Source organism: Meleagris gallopavo, chromosome 3 (assembly GCF_905368555.1).
Source record: "Meleagris gallopavo chromosome 3, MGAL_WU_HG_1.1, whole genome shotgun sequence".
Taxonomy (NCBI): domain Eukaryota; kingdom Metazoa; phylum Chordata; class Aves; order Galliformes; family Phasianidae; genus Meleagris; species Meleagris gallopavo.
Window position 1 is genome coordinate 22,628,112 of NC_139406.1, and position 26,041 is coordinate 22,654,152.

A 26,041-nucleotide genomic window follows, 5' to 3' on the forward strand; every position below is an offset into this window, starting at 1 on the left:
ACAGCAAGCCTGCAAAGTCTTCTTTTTCACCATTTGCTGTGGAGGAAGGAGAGGAAAAACAAAGAATTTCTCTCTTTTGGTGTTGTTCTCTTGTTGCCTTTGGATGCACTCGTGCTACTCATGCTCACGGGGCATCCAAAGGCCAAAGTGAACACCTAAAGGCAGAGTATTTATAGATATATGGAGATGCTTATATGTACATATACAAGTTTGTTTGTTTGTTTGTTTGTTTTTGGCTGTGTTCAGCTTCCATTAGCAGAATAAGATAATTCTGAGAGGGGAAACACTATGGGCTGGCTACAGGAACAGTGCGTCTCTAAGGGGAGATTTGGAAAGAAAGCTGGTGAAAGAGAAGAACTGCAGATGCCTTTTTTTTTTGTTTACTTCATCAGCATTGTTGTGTTTGTTGTTAGTTTCTCGGTTTTGGTTTTGTGTGTGTGTGTGTGTTATGTGTTTCATAAACAAAGCAAAAAAAAGTTGTTTATTTTAAATGACGTGGCAAAAGCAAAATACATTTGCTGCATTAAATTCACTTTTATCTCCTTAAATTCCTCTGTTGTACCTCCTAATTCTTTTCATGTGTCAGGTTGACTTGGACCTGTCAGAAACAATTGTGGATGGGTAGCAATGCAACTCATCGTCGTTTCTTTAATTTCCACATTTTTTATTCCACGTACTATATTTTCCAACCATCTGGGTAACTATTTATCAACTCTTTATGCTTTATCCACTCCGAGATTTACGTAGGGTCATGAGAAGAAGGGGAAGATAAGGGTAAAGTGGAAGGTGGCATCCTCGGCATGCTGGAGGCAGCGAAGGCCTGAGTGATACAGCCCACAAACTGAGAGTAGCTGTGCTTTGCTCAGCAGCCAGTGTTTGCATGCCTGCATGTTTGCACTCTTTATCACGCTCACAAGCTGACGAGGAAATTTCCTTTGTCCACCCCCGCACTTCTGTGGCTGGTGTTATCAGCGTGCCCCTCCTACCCGTGACATTCCCTTGTGGTTCTGTGAGACACACAAAATGAGGCTTACATCTGAGTTTGCCACAGCTCAGTGTGCTCCTTCCCCTTCTTGCATACAATAGGAGAGCTCTGCATCTACACAGGCCGGAGAGGATGGGGGCAGGAGAGAGGGGCTGTCCTGTATGGGTACACAAGAGGTGACTTGATGAACAAAAGATTTTCCTTTTCCTTCTGAAGACTGGCAGTGTGACTAGCATCAACACAAGCTGCTTTCTAGACAGATCAGTGTTCTGGGAGTATTAAGCAGGCTGTTTGTGCAGAGCTGCCTCCTGCTGCCTGGATCTGGGTGCGTGAAATCCACATCTATGGGAAAAGGAATCCCCATTACAAGTTCTCTGACAGGTCTTGCTTTGGGACAGCTGTTTGTAAACAAGCTGCTTCCTACTTGTAATGAGAACCCATAGGATGGCCTCTTGCTCCTTGGAAGTCAACCTGCAAAGACCCAGAATTCTGTTTCTCCGTTGGGCTGCAACACACGTCTATCTGCTAGAAGATACAAGGCACAGATATTTTGGGCTGTATTTTTTTTTTTTCCTAGTGTCAGTGCTTGCTTTTGCAAATAAAGATTTATGTTTCACTGTGGTAGGTGCTTAGTAGCAAATCAAAGTAAGTATTTTGGGACCTGGCTGCTATAAGTGATTCGCTGGGACTACAGAACCAAATCTCAGAGCATCTGGATTTCCTTTCTGAAATAGAAAGAGCAAGCCACTTTCTGTCACGTCTGCTAGAAATTGCCATCAATAATGGCTTGTTTTGTATGAAATGGCAGAAAAAAAAAAAAAGTATCATTAAGGGAAATAAAAGAGATAAAAGAGTCCATTTTCTTTTTCCAAGGAAGAAGTTACTCCAACCCAAAACATAAAATGCCATCAGTGAAAAAGAATAAACTTCTTTCAGAGTGAGAGCTAGCAACCAACGGGAAAATGAAACGGTTGTAAAAACCTAGGTCACAGAGAGAAGGCAGCAGCCTGTACACAAAGGAGCAACAGTGCTGATGGAAAAGTCATGGAGGGAGAAGGGCCTGAGCATGTACACGCCTCCTTTCAGCAAGCGGCTTCTTGACCCAAGTGGTTACTAGAAACAGTAACCAAAGATGTTCCTTTCTGAAAGTCTCTTTGTGCAGCGGAGAGTTTGCTTATTCTGAGTGGCAAAGATAAACTTCCTGGCTCTATTTGCTCTTTTCTTTCCCCATCTCCTAACAAAGTTGCCACCCATGGTGGGACATGGGGCAGGAGTTCAGCGGATGATGTTCTGTTTTTGTGCTTGCCAACATCATACACATCTTCAGCAAATCCTTTTACTGCCTGTTAAAAACGGGGGAAAGGAAATAAAAAGCTTTCTCCAACTGTGAAGTGAAGCTTAAAGATTAACACTGAGAAATACTGAAAATACCATGGTGATGGAGGGCCTTCATCTGAGCATACAGCACCCGCTGTGCTGACGAGCAAAGCTCTCATCTCCTTTTGCAGTCAGGGGAAATAAAAACAGAATCCTCCTACTTGCAAGGGATGTGCAGCATCTTTCTCACAAATCACTAAAAGGATTTAATGGTTTCTTTTTCCATAATTTTTCATGGATCTCACCCTTTTTGACATTCTGGTATTTGGACTGCAAGCACCAGGATTTCTATTTTTCTGGCAAGTAAACACTATCCATTTTATTTAAAAAATAGCCAATGTTGAGATTGCAATAAGAAATTTCCTGGCTGTGCCTATGTGGCTTCTTCTCAAGTACATACACCTGGACACATTTCCCTGGACCCATCTTCCATCACAGAATTCTGTCTCAAAGGAATTTGGCTCTGGAGATGTATATGATTTCTGGTGATCGTGTGCTCCAGCATGTCAGACATACAGAGAGAACACAGAGCAGCTTGTGCAGCACAGGCACTAAAGAATTGATCCATCCTCAGCACAGTGGGCTACAATCACATCTAGAAGTTACAGAGTCAGGGAGCTGCTGCTTCCTTTTTAGCTTCTTGCAGACGTTTTACAGAAGGAAGGTGTGGATTTTGAGTAGCAATAGAAGAACAAAGCAGAAGTCTTCCTCCTAAGCTCTGGTGAAGAACTGTGTCTTGGAGTCTTCCTTTATTTCTTCAAAATCATTTTTAGATTAATTCATATCCTCTGAGCAATCTGGACTTATGTTACACTGAATAATGCTGCTTTCTGTGGCACTTTAATTTGATTGTTTTCAGATACTAAAAAGCTGCTACCAAATTTTTATGGGGAGTTTGACATTTAAAATGATTACTCACTATACAATCAAATAATTGGATACTTATGTCACAGATTTTGTTTAAAAAACGGTATCTATATTTGTTAATAAACTTTCTTTAGCAATGAGAGCATAAATGCATGACAAATTTTCTGTGAGGAGAAATGAAAGGGAGACTGTCTAAACTTCTATTTTTCTGAAGAAAGGAATCTGCTGTACCAGAGAGACAGCAGGAAACCAATGAGGAACAGAATGTACAGCCACTGCTATTAGCAATGTGCAGCTCTGAGATGTTAAAAGTCTACTTCCTAGGCTCTTTTCTGCTAACAAGTGTCTCATTCTTTCTAAAATACCTCACCTTCAGAATATCAGGATATATTGCCTCTTTCTTCATCTATCTATTGTAAACTATTCTGGAGTGTCCTGGTGCCCTGGAACATTCCTCTACAGGTCATACAGGCATAGTGTTGCTGGATTCATTCTACCTCTCCTGCCCTCCCCTTCCATCCCCTTCCCCTTCCTCTCTCTCTCTTTTCTTCCTCCCTTTCTCCCTTCCTCCCCTCCCTCCCTCCCCTCTCATTTTCTTTTCTTTTTCTTCTTTATTTTCCTTCTCCTTCTCTCTCTTCTAAATTAGATCTGACAACTGCAAAACTAGAACTAGAACAAAATTAGAACTGCAAAATGCACAACAGCTTCTGCTAGTGAGGGTATTCTGCCATCAATTGTGTATTACAAGTGAAAAAATAAGTGTGAAGCATTCTTTGTGCTCTGCTACATTTGTTTTTTTCAAGTGAACATAGGAGCAGTCCCTACTCCACTGACTTTCATGTGTTATTCTGATACAATGTACTCAAACAGCGTGACTAAAACAGCATCACGGTAAGGTAAATACAGTATATGTATACATCCTTTCATAGGATGTATTTCTAGGAGATAGACTTCAGAAAGCGCTCCACCCAGTAATAAAATACTTTATGCTCAACAAGCAAATACAGAAAACATTTACAGAGCCCAGTATGGAGCTCAGCCACAAATGAGCCACTGCTTTTAAGTGGCAACCTCAGCTGCAAATGAGCAATTCTACAGAAGCTGAGACATCTGTACAGTCAAACTAGAAGGAGGCCTAGGATGCCAAAGTTAAGGCTGCAGATGGCAGTAGATTTGGCAAACTGAACAGCCTGCGTCTCTGTACATACATCTGTAGCTTTTGAAAGCTTTTTTTTCCCCTTCACTCTAAAACGAACATCTTGTTTGTCTTGTTTTTGAATTAACTGGAACATTTCAAAAAAAGTTGCTTAGGACTAAAGGCTGAGAACAGCAAATGGACTCCAGCCATTTGCTGTACCTTGTATTTCCTTCCCAGAGACTAGAAAAGGAACTGGTCAATCCCAGATGTGTACAGAGACTGGGAGAAGAACTCACTGAGTGCAGCTTTGCAGAGATGGATTTGGGTGTTCTGGTGGATGAAAAGCTGGACATGAGCCAGCAGTGCATGCTTGCTGCCTGGAAGGCCAACAGTGTCCTGGGCTGCATTAAAAGATGGTGGCCAGCAGGGAGAGGGAGGTGATTGTCCCTCTCTCCTCTGCCTTTACGAATCTCATATGGAGTACTGCATCCAGGCCTGGGGCTCTCAACACAAAAAAAGAAACAGAACTATTAGGGTGGGTCCAGAAGAGGCCACAAAGATGATCAAAAGGCTGCAGCACCTCTCCTATGAAGATAGACTGAGGGATTTGGACTTGTTCAACTTGGAGAAGACAATGCTTACTGCAGCATTCCAGTACTTGAAAGGAGCTTATAAGGGGAGGGAGACTGATTTTTTACATAGTCTGATTGTGATAGAATAAAAGGGAATGGTTTTAAACTAAAAGAAGGGAAATTTAAGTTAGATATTAAGAATTTCTTTACTCACAAGGCATGAGGCCCTGGCACAGCTGCCCATAGAAACTGTAGGTATCCCATCCCAGGAGATGCTCAAGGCCCTATATTGGGCCCTGGGCAGCCTGATCTGGTGGGTGGCAGCCATGCCAAAGGCACAGGTTTGGAGCTGGTTGGACTTTGAGATCCCTGCCAACCTAAGCCATCTCATGATTCTATGATTGATGTTGCAACAAAACAACCTTTGCTATCTTCTTCTTCCTAACTACTGTGGTAGACTTGCTAAGCCAAACACCACTGTCATGAACACCTAGCAGAGTTTCAGCTTTCGGTACAGGAATTCTGTAGTGCAAAGACAACCCTATTGCTAGGAGCAAGAAGCTGAGGTATGCTCATCACACTGGCAGGCACAAGATCTCATGCCTGTTCACTCAGTTCAGAAGAATGCCAGGATGCACAGTGCATGCGCAGGGTAAATTCTGAAAGATGACAACATTAGTACAGCTGCCTGCTTGCAGGATGGCCATGAGGACCATCAAAGTCTCTGTGTGGGGAGGCAAGCATTATGTAGAGTGCATTATCTCTCTGCCTGCAGTGCCAGTACCTGCTGACTTGCAGCCCAGCACTGCCACCCATCCCAATGGCGCTGCGACACGTGCTCCATCCCCTCTGCCACAGCCATCCCAGCAGATGGCCGCGGAGTTAGAGGCTAGGGCGAGGCTGGGCGGCTTCCTGCCGCAGGAATGGGCTGCACTGTTCAAGGAGCGACGCAGCATCCTCAACCCTGTGCTGCCATCCCTGCACCAGAAGCTCTCTGCCATCCATGGAATCCACTGGTGGCAGGTCCTGTCAGCAGAGAGCCTCTTCCTGCACTGCCTGTGTTGGCTGGGGCCAGACAGGGCCGTCATGCTTCAGTGCACAGAGCCCAGCTTGGGACCCATGGCCACATCACTCACTGACTGGCTTGTGCATACCATCATCAGTCGCTGTGGCCGGGAGGCCCGGAGGCTGCATGGCCTCGAAGGTGAGGAGGACAGCTGTGCAGCCACCTCCCCACAGAGGATCCTCGCACACCCTCAAGCAGCAAGATTCTAATGCTCTCTGACAGTATCATGCTGTACATTATGGGCAAAGAATATCCCATTATATTTTCTAGCATCTACCAATCAGGTTTGCACAGGTACTGAAATCTTAACAGGAAGCCAAATGCCTTTGCATGTTTCGTTCTGGAGGATGTTATGTCCTGCCGTGAACGTGCCTATGGATCTGGAGAAAGAAACAGCCAATCAACCACTCTCCTATTCATTAATTCATCAATTGTCCCACTTGAGAAAGAGGACAGCTTTACAATAAGTGACATCTATAATCACATGAAAGAAAACCTGGCTCTCTAGCCCTACTCCTCATGAACAGAGGCGGATATGTCATAGGCCTCTGTCCATTAGTAAGGCAATGCTGTCTGCTTCCCTGACTGGAAATAATGTCTGGACAGCTTTTCTGCTTACTGTTTTTGCAGAATGGCTTTTGAGACTGTGTTCCTCACATGTGCACAACCTGCACTTCCAATTTCTATTTGAAAAGCACTGACAGATGGACCGACTTCAAAGCCTGGCAACTTCTTTTCTTCCTAAACTACTGACAATCAGTGACTGACAAGTTATTATTAAAAAAATAATTAGTCTTATTCTTCTCTTGAACCTGCCTACTTTTCCCCTTCCAGGTATTGCATTGAGTGGTGTTCCCTTTGCTCTACAATGTTCTTGCACAAAAAACACATCAGCTGCTCTCACCAAAGTTTTTGGTTTCCACTTTTTTGTCATCCACCCTGTTTTGTTTCATGCAGGACTGTCAATGAGAACTGTGCCCAAGTGGCTTTTTCAGCCCCAAACTAAACAATTCATCAATATATAAAGACACACATTGTCTCTTCAGAGCAAAATCCAACTTGAAGCTTGGGCTGTCTTCAGCTGGAAGTTGAAGCAAGCTTTAGTGCAACCCCCCACTTTGTTAAAAGATGTTAGCTTTCTTAAGTAACGGATTACAAATTGATGTCAGAAACAGTGCAAGCTCATTAAGAAATGAGTAGAAGTACCAAAATCTTGAAGGGAACCTCTCTCTGCTACTAGAAACACCTACAAGTGCATTATTTCTCTTTATACCATCTGGGTAACCTCTCTCGTTTAGTGAATTTTCAGTCAAGAAAGAAGGCAATTAAAGAACTTAAGGATACAAACTCTTGAATAGAATGTGTTGTCATCTATTTTCCCAACATGGAAAAAGCTTCCAGTGGCTCACCTGCTGCAATACATCTTTCCTGAATGTTCTCTGTCTCAACATAAACTGTCTCACTTAATTTTCTGTCTTGAAAGTAAATTGTGAGGCATAAAGGAACAGTTCCATCACTGACAGATTGCATCAGAAAAAATAATGTAAGAAAGTCATGTACATAATGCAGTGACAAGAAAAAAAAAAACAGTCTGCATTATTACTTGTCCTTCAGTGTCATTTCAAATTGCAAACTTGTTCAGTAACAGGAAAGAGAGAGCGCTAAATACACAAAATGAAAAACACTTTGGCTGCATCCCTTATAGGATGTGAACAGAGAATTCAAGTTTTTGTGGTTGAAAGCAATCTTTCCTCTGAGGCATTCTAGATTCATGATGAAGATGTGGGAAATCTGCTCCCCAGTTTAATATTAAGTCAAAATATAATCCTTCGGGCTTTAACTGGGAACATCTGGAAGAAAACTCTGGTGACCAAAATTTACTAGCTAATAAAGACTGTAATGAATTCCCACAGTTAGAGAGTTACGCGTGTTTTATATAAAAGCAATCAGGACACTACAAAGCACTCAGCACTTCGAGCAAAGACAAATATTATTTCATAAGGCATGAAATAAAGATATATCATTGCAAATTAAAATGAGTTTTATGACAATAAAAGAATGGTTCTTTTTTCTTAAATACAGAGCCGAATTAAAATATGACCAAACCTAAACTTTGAAACTCCTTAAAGCAAGAGATCAGACAAATATGTCAAATATGTTTAATTTTTTTTTTTTCCAAAATAACTGATGGCAAAATAAAATATTTACATCACGTCATACTGTGTAAACATGTAACGTCACTGTACAAAGAAATATACATGCAAAATAAAGCAAAAATTTAACTAAAACAATAAAGGAAAATAATACACAAACATTATGATATGAGGTTGGTACGAATACACATCCAGTTTTGAAGTCAGTTGATTTCTTTTAAAAAGTTTCTGTACAACTTTACAAAAAACAAAAAAGGAATAAATAGTATACAGTGGAAGCCGCAAAGCTCAAAACTAACCCAAGCTAGGTTATGGCTTAAGACCCATACATCTAACTGTGGTGGCATGTCGGCTTGGTTTCTTTAAACATGGCATCTCACACAAACATAGATGACAACACACCCATATGAACTCAGTGATGCACAGAAAACCATCTCTGCCTTTTTAAATAGTTCACGTCAATATTACTTCAACCTTAAAAACAGTTAATAAGACAATTACATTACGTGCCAGATTCTCATCATCTGACCACTACTTTTTGAATGTATTCTTCACCAAAGAGCACAAAATTCATTTGTTCATTTCACAGAAAGAAGCACAGTTCTGAAAATTCTAAAAAGTAGTAAGCATTGAGATTGATTTTGGGAAAGTCATACTTTGGCATTTTGAATATAATAATAAATTTTAAAAAGTGTCACCTTATTTCTTAACCAGTTTGAGATTTGGGATTCGAATCTCTCTCTCTCTCTCTCTCTTTTAAACAACCCTTAAAACTTACTAGCTTTGACTAAATTCTATGCTAACCCTCATTTTAAACTAACAAAGATGGTGTGGTACAACACACCCTCCCCTGCCCACCCGGAACCCCCAGACACACAAACAAAATCATAAAGCTCGCCGTACTAAGTATGTGCTTTTTCTATATATTTATTACAGTTACAACAGAGGTCCTCATAAATAGTTGCATAAAATGTTAAAGCCACAACATTGCACATGATATGAAATAAAACAAAATCCCAAATGAGTGCATTTACAGTATTTCATCCTGCTGTATACTGCTTGACAATCGGGTCGGCAAGCTGGGCACCAACCGGACGTCTGTTTCTAACGGGCCAGAGTGTACCGACCCAAACTGAAGACCCGCACAGTGGTATACCACCATTTAGGAGGGAGGGGAAAAAGGATAAGGAGGGAAAAAAATTACAGACCGAAGGCAGGTAACAGTCTATATACAAGTAAGGCCTACATTTTATCAGAGCAAAACGATTCATTCTATTTGTATGCAAAAACTTTGAGGTTGGATGCACTTAAAAGCAGAGTCTGATCTCAGTGCACTGCTACGTGAGATACATACAGGCGAGGCAACTGGAAAGCTCTAGGACCAAGTGAAAACCAGATGTTAGAAATGGAAGCCTTATCAATGGGCAGCCATTTTGGCGAGTCTTCTCCAGGCATGATTTCATTTTTAACACCAGTGCTTTGAACATAGGCATTTCTTCCTTGAATAAATCTTGAAAACGGTAGTTAAGTTCACTTGCAAAATTCAACTCTTGTTTATTAAAAAAACTATTTTTTTTTTTTGCAGAAACCTGAATAAAATACTGTTACTGTATCACTCGCGACTGCTTTTTGCAGAGTACAGTGCTATCGTCCTCCACCCCAGTGAAGTCTGCATTGCCAGGTCCACGCGTGACCTCGTGTGGTCCCCATGGAATGCACTTGCACACGAACATTCGCTAGCAGCTGGTTGGCTCGGGGTTTGCTTTCCTCAAAATTCAAGTCAACAGCTGATTGGCAGGAGGAGTCTTATCTCCAGTCTGATTGATTGGCAGGAGGAGTCTATCTCCAGTCTGATTGGCAGGTGAAAGAGAATGAGAGAGAACTTCAAGCAAGATCAAACTCTTGGCAAGAGCCTGCTCTGTAAGAAGTTTTTAATGCTACGGATAGGTCGAACATCATTCTGGTGTTTTCGCCGCTCAATGAACGAAGTCAGTCTGGATATGTCAATGCTGTCAGTGCCTTTGCTATTCCCCAGCTGCAGCCATTGCTCCTGGAGGGTCAGTGCAGCTGAGGGACGCTTAGCTGGGTCATCCTGAAGCAGGAAACATACAAAATCTTTGGCCTTCTGGCTAACTCCTTTGAAGTAGTCATCTGGGAAACTAAAGTCTAAGCGGCAAATATTCAGGCAAGTTTCCTCTACACTTTCATCCAGGAAAGGAGAGACGCCACTAAGAAGGACATATGTGAGCACTCCAATGCTCCAAACATCTGAAGTGAGGGAAACAGGATTTCCGAGAATAATTTCAGGAGCTGCAAACTCTGGGTTTCCAAGTAACTGGTGGATATAATATGTGGTATTGAGCTGGACTGCATCTCCAAAGTCAGCCAGTTTTATTGTTGGCTTAGAGGAACTCTGGTCCACCAAAATGTTTTCAGGCTAGAAAATATAAAAGCAAAAGAAAAAAATATATTTTTTCAAGTCATTCTAGCTCACGTTTAGTGCTCCAAAAATTACTGTTTCCCAATCTGTGCTGCCTGCACAGGAACGTAATAAACAGCTACAGATGATGATTACTGCTGAAGGCCAGCTTTGCAAAGCTCCTGGGCAATCCAACTGGCAGGCACTTCCATGCCAACCACAGTACGCAATTAATGTGTTTTTGCTGCTGGCAGTATATTTTTTGCAGGAAGTATAGCTCTGACAGATAAGACTGCATATATTCACAATAACAGCTTTGCAAGATTTCACAGAAACTTGTGTTTGGGAATTCAATCTTAAAGCAATTATAAACGGAGAGTGAATAAAACAACTACTCTATTTGCTTTATGACAGAGAGAACCAAAAGCCTTGGATTTGCACTTCTGCTGCAAGTTTCTCAGGGAAAAGAGCAACAACCCCAAATCCAAACACTGGCAGCAATTATTTCCAGCACAAAGGACCACATATGACCAGCAATCTTCAAGGGGAATGAAGAGGGAATTCAAACCTTCTGTTTTGATGTGAACTGAAGCACTTAGGGATGGATCTCCCACCACATACCCCTTCATATAAAGGGATTCTCAAAGTCTCAAAGGGATTCACAGTTCTGTGCTCTCAGCTGCCAGTTTTCTATAAGGAGATTTTCATGCATGGAATGGCACACGCTATTGAGAATTCCATTGACTCCTCACCTTTAGGTCCAAATGTGCTATTCTACAGTTGTGAAGATACTGCACAGCTTCCAGAATCTCTCCCAGGTAGAGTCTGATCTTCCCTTCAGTGAGGTTTCCCCATCGCACAACGTAGTCTAGAAGGCGACCCTGGTCAGCCCTATTGGAATTACAAGGATTAAATTTTAATACTGAATACAAGAATTGATAAAACCCCACCATACAATCAGTGTTGAAAGCTATATAAAAAAAAATAAAAATAAAAAAATCAAGCCAAGTGTTTCTTAACAACCACAACTGCGTGAAGTAATCATCAGTTTTTCCACTATTTGGCTAGTGTTGCTTGATCAACTATTTTTCTGCCTGTAAGTAGTTCTATGTCATTCACAGCTGACTTGCACCTAAAATAAGTAGAAATCAGTTTGGAATGGGAGCAGAAGGTGAAGGCAAAGAAGAAAAGAAAGATAGTATGTTAGCCAGACAGAAAGATCAGATATGCACTATCACAGACTACAGGAATTACTACAACCTTCAGAATTTAGAAGACACGGGATGAGGATAGGAAGAGGAGAGCTGTTACCAAGCAACCAGATCATGGCATTCCTAATTCAGTTCTGTAACTCCTTGATATAAAATCATGCCTGGAACTCCCAACTAAGACAGTCACCTACAATATCAGTTTAATAAGACAACTATTTCCTTCCAAGTTTAACCCGACATTTTAGTAACAGCATCAGAGAATTAGATTATTTTGCTTAGATGTTGTCAAACCTCCCAGAAATCTTCAAGTTTCTCATTCATAAGGCACAGTAAATGCCATGGAAAGTCAGGTGTATAGATTGCATTTTACACACATTTCTAATACTAGTATGTAGTTGGTGGCGGTCTCAAAGGTATCAATAAGGCCAATGAGCTGGGGATGCTGGAGATTCTGCATGACTCCAAGTTCATGGGTAACCTGGTCTCGCTTCATCAACTTCTTATTCACAAACTTAGTGGCTACTGCTCGCTTGGTTCCCTTCTGGTCACATTTCTTAACGACAGAAAATCTGCCCCTGGAATACAATGTTGAAAGGAAAGAGTTAACCAAAAGTTGCCCTAAGGAAAAATGTAATTATATCTTAAGAGAGATTCTGAAATAGCAGTTTAATACCTAGTAAGATATCCCTGTAGTATAGTTTCTACCTATTAAAAGAGTTTAAAATGCATGCATCTTCTACAAAATGTGTCTGTACAAATAAGTAGCTCTAGATACAGATCTGTTTTATTGCATTTGCTGAGACTCAAACCAGAGTGGTATCAAACTTTCACAGGTCCATCTAGTAAGGCAGAAAAATATATATTCTTCACGAGCCGCTTCATATTTTGCTTGTGTTCAGACCTTATCTGGCTTTAAATTTCATTCTCCAAGTAAAAAGTTTTGGAGTACTTCACTGTAGAAGACTCTGTAGCCTTCCAAAACACCTGAAGAGCACTCATCCTTTCAATCTATGATACCACATCAGCTTAAGTATATTCTGTTTATGCAGTGCCACCTAGTGCTGGTAATATTTTGACCGCCCCCTTTCTATATAATCCAACATAACTCTTGACTTTTAGGCTCATACGGTAGATATTTTATGAAGAAAATTTCATTTTTTAAATGAAGTTAATATTTTGACATCTTTGAACATCAGCATACAGAACACACCTGCCAAGCTCAGCCACTTCGCTGTAAAGGGAATCAAAGTTGTCTTTCCAGATTACCATGATTCCATCACTTCCAGGACCTACAGAGAATTTGAAGAGAAAAAGGGTAATACGGACATTTACTACAGTCAGATTTTCCTCAGAACTAAATTTTTTGTTGTTACTGAATTGAGTAACAGGTGTTTGAGTATAATCAGATTTGAAAAGAAAGCAGAGATGGGCCTACCTAAAACTCGTAGACTGGCGGAAGATGAAACCGAACCCATATCGTTTGCAGCTATACACGTATAGATACCATCGTCTTCTGCAGTGACGCCAATGATTTTCAGTGAAGCCTCTCCTAAGTCACTGGGAAATACAATGGCATGAATATAAACTTTATATTCAAATTACAGACCTTGAACTATGGAAATTAGAAAAAGAGTGATCACATTAATACTTCTTATTGTTCAGGCTCTATGCTCTGTCTTGACAAACGTTAATTCGGGGTCACTGCTACTTTAGAAGTGTCTACCAGAATCTGAGCAATTTATGTGTATGAAATACATTGAAATGTCCTTCAAGCCCTTAAAGAATATCCTCACTGACACTCTGTTTCAGGGTGCCCTAAGCTCCTTTGTGTTTGAAAAATAAAATTCTTCCTGTTTCTTCCTGCTCCCTTTATTTCTTGCAAATTATTAGAAGCCATACTGAGGCAACTATCCATCATTACTCTATGCTTCCACCTTTGACTTCTAGCATATAGAAACTGGCCTAAGAGTCTGACCAAGGGATTTGTCTTGGGACCAGTGCGCTTCAATATCATCAGTGACAGGCTTGAGAGCACCCTCAGCAAGTTTGCTTGACACCAAGCTGAGTTATGTAGTTGACATATTAGAAAGAAGGGATGCCATCTGAAGAGACCTTGACAAACTTGGAAGGTGGGCCCACGTGAATCTAATGAGGTTGAATATAGCAAAATGCAAGGTTTTGCACTTGGATTGGCGTAACCCCAGATATATATACAGACTGGGAGAAGAATTCCTTCAGAGTAGCCCTGCAGAGAAGGAGCTGGGGTTCCTGTTGGATTAAAAAATTGAACATGAGCCATCAGTGTGCTCCCGCAGCTCGGAGTCCAACAGTGTCCTGGGCTCCATTAGAAGAGTGGTGGCCCGCAGGGACAGTGAGGCGATTGTCTCTCTCTACTCTGCTCTTGTGAGGCCCTGTCTGGAGTACTGTATCCAGGTCTGGGGCCCCCAGTACGGGAAAGATGTGGAGCTGTTGGAGAGCATACAGAGGAGAGCCACAAAGATGATCAGAGGGCTGGAGCATCTCTCCTATAAAGACAGGCTGAGGGAACTGGGCTTGTTCAGCCTGGAGAAGAGACGGCTGCAAGTATTTAAAGGGGGATTATAAACACAAGAGGGGAATCAACTTTTACAAGGGTAGACAATGATAGGACAAGGGGGAATAGTTTTCAGCTCAAGGAGGGAAGGTTTAGGTTGGATATCAGGGGGAAGTTCTTCACAGAGAGAGTGGTGAGGTGCTGGAATAGGCTGCCCAGAGATTCTGGATGCTCTGTCTCTGAAGGAGTTCAAGACCAGGTTGGATGGGGCCCTTAGGGAACCAACCAACCTGTCAAAACAAATAAGCCACTGAGGTCACTGACAATGATTTTGCCTTTTAAGACAAGGAAATGTACTACACAAATTACTGTACCTGTACGAAATGCTATGATGACCGTCATTGCTCAGTGTGTTATGATCAGGACCTTTCCAAGTAACTGAAGCCTTGGGACGACCACAGACTTTACACCTAAGCACGATGGTCTCTCCTGTCTCACATGTTACCTCACTCAATGGTATTATAAACTCTGGGGGAACTGGAAAAAAGAATATTAATAGCCTTAGGTCAATTAAAATTCATCAATTTACACTTCTACTCCTTTCACCTTCTCTTTTCTATTAGACAATCTCACATAGTACTTATAATTTCCAATTTATCTATCCCTCTACCCTTGGACCATGTCTATGGCTACACCACTTGCTGGGGTCAAGGTCTGTCTGACCTTGCAAGATCCCTGTAGAATTAATAATTTTTCCTCTTCAAGATCTTAAACATGATGCTACTATAGTGCCAGATAACTCTGAAATCTACAGTGATGACCCAAACACTCTGGGCCACATAAGCTAAGTAAAGCCAGCAGTGAAAAGTATTTAAGGATGTGCTCAGCTAGACATTCTGTATAGCCAGCTGCATTTGCAGAAGGGAAAACAAAACATCTGATTTACTGAAGTACTACACTGTTTTCCCTTTTTGCTTACAGGTTAAACTCAAGAAGCTGACTCTTATTCCAGTGTCACTGTCTTTCTCCTGATCGGTCTGACCTGGAGAGACTCTGAGTGTTTGCTAGGGAACAAAGCACAAAATAAAGTGATAGGTCTCCAGCTCCTGACCTCCTTATTTTGCAAATTCATCAGTGCTCAACTTCCATATGTCTCAGTGCAGATGCAGTAAAGAACGTAAATCTTTCTGAACAATGTCATATGATTCTTGTATTTTATGTTGTTCTGGATATATAAATATAAAGAATAAGATATGACATATTTCATTAACCACCTCCAAAATAAACTTGCATACATTTTCACTGAAAATACTCAGTCTGTGATGTAATTCATGTCAAGTGAATTTAAAGTAAATGATGTTATAATCACATTACATTTACTGTGACTTTTAAAGATTAAAAGAACTTACCATCATAAATGTAATTGGGGTTGAGAAGCTGGAAAGGAGAAATTAAACAATTAATGTTCTTGCAAATGTGTAATAAAAAAATTGTAGAAAATAAAACACAGTGATGGGCAGAAGTTATCTGTACCCACAAATGTCCAATAAACAGAAGATCGCCAGAGTTCCTGTACCACTCTACTTTTTCTGCAGTGTCCATATGCAGTGTCACATCTGTAGATTCAGATACCTTATAATCTTGTTGTAATATTTATAAACAACATCCATTAAAACCACTGTTGCTTCTAACTTCTTCACATGAAGTTCTAATAGAAGCTAGAATTAAAAGCAAGTTTTAAAGTAATTCTAACATGACTCCTTTTGAAAACTACTACATCTCTATAACATTTACCTTTACAGAAACCTTGTTGGCAAGTCCTTCTCGGGATTTGCGGTAACCATTTTCTAGCTTGCCTTCCCTTTTGCCGTCTTTATCTTTTTTCTCAGATTTCTTCCTTAAACGGAGTGCTGTGTGCCAAGACGTTGACTTCCTGAATGTAGAACAGTATGATTTGAAAATTATTATTATTTTTTTTAACTCTCAATGATGTGTTAGAATCTCTAGGTTGAAATGGCATTCGAAAAGTAGGTATGAGCATTATTTCACTGTATTGAAGTATACCAAAATGAAATACGTTAAGTATTCCATAAGAAATATTGATTTTGTTTAAGACCATAAGCTTGTAAGATTGGTCTGTAGTTATTTTGTGAAATCTTTGCTGCAATTGCTGTAAACATTCAATATGAAAATACAAATTGTCAATCAAACTGAACTAACAGCATAAAATCTATCTCAAATACAACCTATAAAGACTTTATATAAACCCGTTAAGAATGAGGATATTAATTCTCCCACTGGAGAGCTGAGGGAGATCTTAGCACAATCAATGATGGTAGATAGACTTGCAGATCGAAGCTGAGATCTGTGATTTCTGAAATTGTATCTTATTTGGCACAAACATAATGACAGTTTGCTAAACAAAGACACCTAACCCAGCAACTCATCGTATTGAATAAACCAGTAACTATCGTTTCTTTTAAATAAGGCATTATTTAATCTTCTTTTCCCAGAAGACTGTACTGCTATGCATACTTCTTTCTTACCACCTTGCTTTTATTATTTTATTTTTAAGATGCTTGCAAAGAGACCTACTCAAACTACTTGATGCTCTTTGATTTCTCAAAGATCACATCAAATTTTAGCCTGAAAGGCTTAAAGCCTTCACTGAATTGAAGTTTTTCTTCCTCCCCCTCTTCTAAACAAACACAGGCACTCACTTGATGGTTCCATCTGGGTTGTCCATGATGACTGCACTGGTATGCCCCAAGACATAGCCGGGAATCCAGCCCTCAGCTGCGGGGCACTGATCAGTGGCGGCTCTGAACACCAAAAACATGTTCTGTTGGTTGCTGGCTAGGATCTGCACAACCTCTCCTTGGTAGACATTTATCTCATCCTCCTTCACTGCCGTGTAATCGTGTGTCACCAGCATGGTGGAGATATTGCTACTGCTGCTACTTTCACTCTGCAAGTATCAACCAAAAAGGGGGCAAAAAAAAAAAAAAAAAAAAAAAAATCAAGTTTAAAGTTCATGAGGAAGGCAGTCTATTCTTGGCCTGCTACTTTTCAATCATGACCTACATCATTCACATAGTTTAAGTTGAAGTTAAACAGAAGAGCTAAAGTTTCTCTTTTAGAGATGCTTGCATATATTTATTTTGTGCAAAATAGTTTGGTCTTTGAATACCCTTATGTAAAACTGCTGCAGAAACTTATTCCTTTTCCTTTTATTCAAGATTACTTCATTTTAACAAAAGATTTCAACTAGCTTTTCTCTCAAGCTCTGACAGTGAAGCTCATCAGGTAGCAAAGCTATGGTACAACATGTATAACAATTTTCCACCAAGTCTTGTAGATGCACTTTTAAAATCAGAACAGATCAAGGTTTCACCTCATAAACACTGGAAGCTCCAATAATGAGGAATACATACAATCTTTTCTAGCGCCATTTGTCAGATGTCAGACACCAGCCTTCTGCACACAAAACATGACAAAGTACTGAAGAACAAAACATGCTTTTCAATAGTGTCTGCCTTAAAAATTCAAGGCTACTCCCTAGTTTGAAACTGTATGATCACATTCATTCCTTTTAAATGCACAGGAGGTAAATTACTGAAATACTAAGTTATTTATTTCTTGGAGAAAAATAGGCCCATCAATCTCTAAGAATAAAGCTGGAAATCTCACTTTTGAATAATTATTTTGATAGCTGTGTGTTAGCTGCTTCTCACACTTTCAACTGGTGTTCATTAATGCTGTCTGTTTCCTCACAGAGCTCTTGCAGGAAGCTACTTACTGCTGACAATGTGCACATTAAAGACACACTATTTTTTAAACCAAAAAGCCTTCTACTGGCCATGAATCCACTGGAAATTATTATGTTTTAAAGTAAATCTCTTTATGCCCGTATATATGCATTTCTTATATGAGGCCTAACAAACAGAAGTGTAAAATCTATTATCAGACTCTGCAAACTATTCCCTGAAAGAAAATTATTTCTTGAAACACGTTATAAATGAAGTGGATGGCCCATTAATGATATGGCATGAGGTGTTTAAGTGCGTGCACCTGTCCTTTCTCTCTGCGTTCTGACTTCAGACTGTCTCAGTTTCTATCAGTGAGGGTTCAATATTGCCTAGTGGTAGCTGAATTGAAGAAAGAAAGTCAGACCCAACTGCAGCTGAATGCTACTGTGGTTTATATTGCATAACCATGCATTAGCACCACATACATGCAAGCAGTGAGTGGAAAGCTTGGCACTCAGGATTAAAACAGTGTCACCTTTTTTCTCTGAACTGTCAAGTATTTGTCTCCTTTGTGCTGAGGAGAACCACTGAGGGTCAGTTGACAGCATGGTGCACTGGGAGCCCCCTAAGCCTCATTCTCATCCTATCTGTTAATGGCCTTGAACAAGTAACTCCATCTCGTGGCACCTGTGCTTCTTTACAAGTTGGCTGAATAACGTACTGAGAAACAAAGAGGTTTGGAATAAAACTCTAATTACTCATTCCTAGCATGTTCAGCACATTCACGCTTGGATTTGCAGTTTCTGTATCATTTCCCCTGCTAGGATTATGAAACAAATGCTACCTGAGAGCAAGTCTCATCCTGAATTGTACTTCTACTAGAGGGTATTCATATTTAATTCCAGATGCTATACTTCCAGACGGAAGAAACCAGTCTGCCTGTTTTAGAGAACTGTAACATGGCCTTTTGTATTACAAAGACTCTTCCACACTTCTGGCAAACCAAGAACAGCAGAACATAAAAAACCCAGTAGTCCTATTTTTAGTTGCTGCTTAAATTGATATTCATAGATTCTCCTAGCTAAATTAAAAACAACTCTATTCAGAGAAAATTGCTTGTATTAATTCCTTCTGTGAGACTTAGAAGGGAGTGGAAGGGAAGGCTGAAGTAGAAAAATTAGCCCAAGTCCAAATTTTGTCCTGTACACTACTCCTGAAAATACAGTTTTTTAGCATGCAGACTTGTTTAAGTGCAGGACTGGCCTTCATGCAATGTGACATCTCTTTTTAATAGTTATGTTTTGAAGGGCTATTTTAAAGTCTGAAAGTTTCTTGTTTTCAGCAAGGACAGATAAATCTGTTAAATAAATATCTGATAACTACAGAGTGACAAACTTCCTAACTTGTTCATTTGTTTATATCAGAATTTATTCTCATCACAGAAAGGTAGCTTTTCCTTTGCCTTGCAAGGAAGCAATTATTCTTGCACAGAAAATACTTTTGTACTGCAAGTTGTGGCCATCACTGACCTCAATTACTGGATTACTGAGTTAGGCAATCAAACTCTAAAAAATTGCTTCCATATTTCCGAAAAAATTAGCAATTACAACACAACTGTTTTTCCTTCTAATGGGTAACCTTTCTGTATCTAAGTAACCCTATGAAGTAACCTTAACCGTAAGTGCATGTAAATACACACACACAAATAAGTACGTCAAAATAAACCTTCGTGACCCATCTTCTCTAGCCTGCTGAATGCAATGTGAAATCCTGCTAAAATATGGTCTACAAGTGGAGTTATAAATGAATAATTATGACCCAGCTTATGACCCAGCTAAAAGAAATGCAGTAGTGAAGCAGAAGGCATGCATTCAGACATTGTTTCTCAGTGACAAAAAACAAAGGCACCTTTGGCAATAGTATCAAAATTCAAATGTTCTGAAAAACTTAATGCCATCTTCTCTCTCTTTTTTAAAATGTAATGACATCAAGGCTATGCAATTTGCAATAACTGTGAAACATGTTGATAACTGCAGCTAATATATTAACATCATACTTTGCTAGACTGAAGATAAACACAAGACAGAGCTATATCAAATGAAAAGATGAAATATCAGGATCAAAATATGATACATGCAAAGCATAATTTTTTCTTCTGAAGCTATTATAAAGGTAAGTGTAAGAACTAAGAAGAAAGGTCTCTGTGTTAAAACAGTTCTCTAAAGAAATGCATGCATTTAAAAAAAAAAAAGAATGCCAAGTTAGGCAATTTGCAAAATTGCTACTGCATACAATTTGTGAGAGTAGAAAAACAAACATTGAACACAATACTTAGTGAGAAAAGAATCAAACGTGACTTTTAACAAAAGGCACCATAGCCTGCCCTACCACATCCACGGCAAGTGCCTGGACACTTCTGCTTATATTTGCACATGCCCTGTGATTGCTGAGTTGCATTTCCTGGTAGACAGTACTACAAAGTCTGCAGATTCTGTTGATACCCCCCAGCTTTCTGCACAAACACGCCAAGTACATACTAAAAGGTTGAATGTCCAGATGCACTAAAACAGTTCTTCTTAAAAAGCAGAAAAGTGGAGCCGCTATTTGTTTTGATTGTAGCAGAAGAACAGTTGATTACTTTAGCTAGGCTTTGTTTGCCCGTTTTGAGTGGACCGTAGGAATCTTCCTTGACTGGACAACAGATTTAAAAAGAGAATACTGTATATCAACTAATGCTGAAAGGAGGAGTGTCGGGGGGGATAAATACAAAATAAAATCAAGCAGCCCAAGGACTGTTTGGTAGACTTCTCAACAAAGTTAAAACTCAATGGACAGCTGGTGGTGGATTTGTGAGTGACAGGGAAAAAAGCCCCAAGACAATCTGCCAAAAAATCTCAAAAGTCAGATGTAAATGCTGGCTGCAGTGCATACCCCAAGGTGCTCTGGTTGCCACGCTTCAGCAAGTTAATTATGTGCCTTCAAATTAGAGAAGAAAAAGCAAGGACAGCAGTTAGTAAGGTTCAGCCTAGTGATCTATGTTTTCAGCAGAGGCAGAAACTGTATCTAATGTTAGCAGCCGTTTGTGTGTCTGTATACATATCACCATCTACGTTTTTATGTATACACACACAAAGAAGTAGATAATTTTATTTTTTAATGTGCAGAAGACACCGGAGCAGTTGATTATTTCAGAGCAGTAGAGCGCTGGAGAGCCAGAAGTTAGTACGGAGAGTGATGGCAACGCACAGGAAAGGAGCATGGGAAGGTTTTAGAAGAGCTCGCAGGACAGAGGTGCTCCGCTCTTACCCCATTACTCTGGGTGGAGTGAACTGACTGCTCGCTGGTCGAGGAGCATGTGCTCATGCGGTCTGTGTCCTTGCTGTGTGAAGAGTGGCGGTGGACCTGCCGCTGGAGGGAGTCATTGTCCCCAGGGAAAGTGAAGGAGCCAGGGCGGCTGGCAGGGGATGCTGGGATGGAGCTCCAAAAGGAGCCCTTCTGCAGGGGGCTGCTGGGTGGAAAGGTTTCTTTGCCAAAAGGAGAAGGGAAAGTCGTGGAGAGAGGAGAGTTCATTGGTGAGATTGCTCCTGGCCTTGGCTTTCCCAGCGTCAGTGATCCTATGCTGTTTCTTGAGCGACTTTCCTCTGAGCTTCCACGTGAGTCTTTCTGGGCTCCGTCAGCTGAGCCAGAAATGTTTCCCGCTGTCTTCCTGGGACTCTCAATAACTTTCATCTTGGGAATCTGCTCAGCTTCTCTCTGAGGACCATCCGGTTCTGCACTGGGAGGGTGCCTGTCTGGCTGGCTCAGGCCAGTTTCTAAGGAGGTGTTGTAGTGTGGCAGGGAGAGATTGTGAATGGACATACCTGACATCTTGTCAGCCTCTGCTTGGGCCGAGGCTGCAGAGGAGACCAGGACTGGGGAATGGTGTCTGACAGGCTGGGGGATCCGGGATGGCCGGCTACGGCTGGAGCTGGGCATTCCACTACAGCTGCTGGGGCCGCTGCTGTTACCACTGCTGCTGCCGCTGCCACCTCCACCACTGCTGTGGTTCCTCTGGTACTCGATTGGAGACGTCAAGGCTGCAGTGGGAAAGGGAGTGGAGGTGATCAGGGAAAGGAGATCAGGAAAGGGAACAGAAATAAACAGACATGTTTTGTGACAAAAGGAGAATATGTGTCTCAAATAAGAAATTCCCTTATCAGTGCCAGTCATGCTATAGACCTCAGGTCACTTATATATTACACCTTCATGACTTGTCATATATCACCTGCTTTCTGTTAAAGACAGAAAAGTTAAATCCAGGCAGAAATGTCTTCCTCCAGGTCGTACTGTTGGTCAGTAGCCAAGATGGGCAAAAAGAGATGCGACTCCAAATTCTTAGTGTATTGGTTTGTCCATTACAACTCTAGATCAGGGCAACAAGGTATGGATACAGAAATATAGCAAGAACCTTCCAGTATCACAGAGGATATCATCATGGTCTCCTGCAGAACCTGAATGCTGTTGCCACTGTAAAGTTGGACAACAATGGCCAACAAAATAACAAATGAAAAACAGATTCTGAACAGATATTTAAAACTGCACTGGTATTTAGCCATTAAAGGCTTGCATTTGGTCAAAAGGGTACACAGACTCTTTGCATCAATGGGTGGTATCTCCCTCAATTCAATTCTTGGTGAAATCAAATTCACTCATAAGAATCTATCACTCTTATCAGAAATGCTAGCATCTGTTCTAGAGCAAAAATGCAACACAAATCACAACTGTTCTGTATTGGTGCAGGAAGAAGGAAACTTGCAGAGCATTTCAAAGCCAAGAAACAACAGTTGAGAGAGAATTCATCAATTATAAACTTTTGATGAGAGCTGATCATTTACCATTTAAAAAGTTGCGCTGGTTTTCCAAAATTTGGTTAATTTCATGGATCCACAGCTGGCGGACTCCTGGACTGGCAGAATGCAAAACAAAGGTCTCCGTGGCATCACCCGTTCTTGATGTTAGTGCAAATTTACATGGATCACTGTCCACATTTTCCTCCAGGGAAAGGCAACTCACCTTCACACAAAAAGAGAATTTCCTTTATGTATTTTCTGAGAAACACACTGCTCAAATCTTTTATGTGGTAGCTCAGAGTCAAATCTTCAAATGTGATTAAGATAACCATCCATTTACTCAGTAAAATAATACTATGTCAAACTACAGTAAACTAAGGATTAATATAGATCATTTTTGGTACAACCAAAATGTCAACAATGAACAGTCTCATTCTACAGCAGCCTTTGCTCTAGAGAGTGCAGCAACTGCTCACTGACAGATGTACTGCACTAATTCACTATAAGTATAGCCTAATGCTCTCCATCAACCCTCACTCTCCCCTTATATTGTTTAAAATGCTGAACCCACTTTAGAGCTCTACAAATGGCCCATAACAAAGCTGCCTTCTGCAGAAACAGTAATGTTGTGAAACAGGCTGCCCCGCCAGCACAGAACACGATATGCGGCTGGTATGCAGAGCAGCAAGGCAAATAAGAGGAAGCAGGATCCACCCAAAATGCTTCATGAGGAGTTCTGGCGAGCACTGCGAGCAACAGCTTTTGTCTCTGAGAAGAGTTGAAGCAAGAATAAATGCTTTTTTTGGGGGGGGGAGCAGGGAGATGGGGGGGAAGGATTTTCTTGTAGGAGAACTGACACAACCAAGAAGGAGGAACTACTACATGCAAAAGTTACCTACCCATTTGGACTGACTGCAGCTGAAATTGATCAGAAGAGATACTTACCGAGTTTTCCTTATATGCAATGATTTTGCTTTGCAGTGTACACACAGCACAGAGTGAAAACTGAACTGTGGATGTTTGTCCAGCTTTGAACAAGAGCAACTGCTTTAGGATGCCTCACATGGGAAGCATCAAAGAGCTGGAATCTCAAAATTTCCATTTCTCATCAGAGTTAGCATAAATCCAGTAGGAAGTAATTTCAGGAAATGACTGACACCTTGCTGTGCTTTAAGACTTCACACTAGATACCACTGGGATTCTACACTGAAAAAGAAACTGTTACCTTTGTGTCTCCCTGCACAAATGCCGCTAAGACTCACACACAACAGTTACCTTGATACTGTTTTTAAACAAGAATCCGGGCATGGAGAAACCTTTCTTTTTATCTAGCGGCTCACTGAAAATGACAATCTGCTCAAACAGGAAGACTCGTCTCTCCTTGCAGCGTGGCAGAAGACCTGCGTCCTGGTCTGTAACCAAGAATGTGTCCTGGAGTAGCAGCTTACCCTGGGCTACAATTTTACCCTAAAAACAGAAGCAAGTGGAAACATTTAGCACAACTCTTCATTTTTTTTTTTCTAATCAATCTTAGCAGGTGCCCGTGCCAAGATTGCTTTGATTATCTCCCAGTCTCTCAGAGCATTCATTAATACACAAGAAATTTCTATGTCTTTTCTCAGAAAACAACGAAAATACAACCTGGCTTTTATTTTCATTTTGCAGTTGAAGGCTTGTTAACAGTACTGGTTAATACTTAACGGCAACAAGGCTTGTGAAGGGCTTGGAGAATATGCCCTAGGAGGAGCGACTGAAGGAACTGGGGCTGTTTAGTCTGGGGATGTCATGGTATTCTCATGTCATTCATTGAGGAAGCTGAGGGGAGACCTTATTGCTCTCTTCAAATACCTGAAAGGTGACTGCAGTGAGAGCGGGGCTGGCCTCTTCTCACTGGTGACAGGATGAGGGGAAATGGCCTCAAGTTGCACCAGGGTAAGTTTAGGTTGGATATCAGGAAACACTTCCTTACCGAAAGGGATGTTAAGCACTGGAATAGGCTCCCCAAGGAAGTGGTTGAATCACCATCCCCGAGTGTGTTTAAAAACCATTTAGATATGGTGCTCAGGGACTTGATTTAGCAGAGGGTTGTTAGAGTTAAGGTAGTATGGTTAGGCTCTGGTTGGACTTGATGATCTTTAAGGTCTTTTCCAACCTGAGCAATTCTATGATTAAACAATTCTATGATTGAAACTACAAGACTTTCATCTCTCTGTTCTCAAAAAGCTCCTTCCCTACCACCTCTCATTTATTCTTCTAATGTTTTCTAGAGTGCTGAAAAGGGAAAGAATTCAAGTTCATACCTACATTACAAAGCAGAAGGGGCTTCACAGGTAGAGCATGTGACAATGATCTGGATAATGCATATTGCATCAACAGTCAATTTTCATCTCTTCCAGCCTAGCTTAGTGACTGTGCACCCTATCCTCCTTCTCCCCATCAATGCTCTCCATAATGTTAGTGTCTAATTTCTAGAGCACCTGACAGAAATTCACTGAAAAATTCCAACCAACTTACATCAAATCCTTGCAGACGGCCAACATTCATCATGTCATTACACCGTTTTGGTACTATACACATGACCTCTACAGCTCTCTGTTCAAGACAGATAAAAAGTCAGAGCTTAATTTTCCAAATATATGTTAACAGGATAAAATTTTGTTTCATTTGCTATGGTTACTTTAGAACAGAAAGTAATGTGAAAAGTAAACACTTATTATAAGCACATCCTCAAGAAGATCAGAAAAGGAAAATAACGTCAAAACAAGTTCAGAATTAAGAGCATTGAAATCACCAAGAGAAGACATTTCAAGTACCTCTAGTTCTGTTGTATCAAGGTTAGCTTTTTTAGAATATTTGAGGAAATCCTGAAAAAGGAAAAAAACAATAATATAAGTTTTGTGCTCAGTAAATCACACAGAGAAATCTCAGAAGATCTATATTTGCTGTATTCTCTGTCAGAGAACGAGACTGCAGAACACACATACAATTTTTTTTTTTTTCTTTTTAAAGCTTCTTCCTGTGGTGCTTTCCTCTACATACTCTTAAAGATTTATTTGCTCTTCTGTTTTAGATTATACAAGACATATATTAAGACAACAGTTCCAGGGTTGCTTTTCAGTAAACATTTAAGTGTAATTAAAAT

The 26,041-nt window shown here is 40.6% G+C and overlaps 2 protein-coding genes across 2 annotated transcripts in view; one reads left to right on the plus strand and one right to left on the minus strand.

Annotated features, from left to right (window-relative positions):
- Positions 1-5,605: 5,605 nt before the first annotated feature.
- LOC146544635 (uncharacterized) lies at positions 5,606-6,214 on the plus strand. The gene has a single exon (XM_085219909.1). It carries the CDS (start codon positions 5,606-5,608, stop codon positions 6,212-6,214), a length of 609 nt encoding a protein of 202 aa, XP_085076035.1.
- Positions 6,215-8,150: 1,936 nt separating this feature from the next.
- TRIO (trio Rho guanine nucleotide exchange factor) overlaps positions 8,151-26,041 on the minus strand; it is a 225,100-nt gene continuing 207,209 nt past the window's right edge. Inside the window, exons 44-57 of the mRNA XM_085220442.1 lie at positions 25,713-25,763; positions 25,414-25,491; positions 24,175-24,366; positions 22,945-23,122; positions 21,377-22,146; positions 17,042-17,289; positions 16,116-16,254; positions 15,731-15,758; positions 14,696-14,858; positions 13,224-13,345; positions 12,999-13,077; positions 12,163-12,363; positions 11,330-11,468; positions 8,151-10,595 (exon numbers count right to left, since the gene is read on the minus strand). Coding sequence (XP_085076568.1) covers positions 10,053-10,595; positions 11,330-11,468; positions 12,163-12,363; positions 12,999-13,077; positions 13,224-13,345; positions 14,696-14,858; positions 15,731-15,758; positions 16,116-16,254; positions 17,042-17,289; positions 21,377-22,146; positions 22,945-23,122; positions 24,175-24,366; positions 25,414-25,491; positions 25,713-25,763 — 2,931 coding nt within the window. The 3' untranslated portion in view covers positions 8,151-10,052. The remainder of the gene's footprint in view (positions 10,596-11,329; positions 11,469-12,162; positions 12,364-12,998; positions 13,078-13,223; positions 13,346-14,695; positions 14,859-15,730; positions 15,759-16,115; positions 16,255-17,041; positions 17,290-21,376; positions 22,147-22,944; positions 23,123-24,174; positions 24,367-25,413; positions 25,492-25,712; positions 25,764-26,041) is intronic.

Coding starts and splice junctions, on each gene's coding strand:
- LOC146544635 (XM_085219909.1), top strand. CDS start 5,606: ATGACAACATTAGTACAGCTGCCTGCTTGCAGGATGGCCATGAGGACC.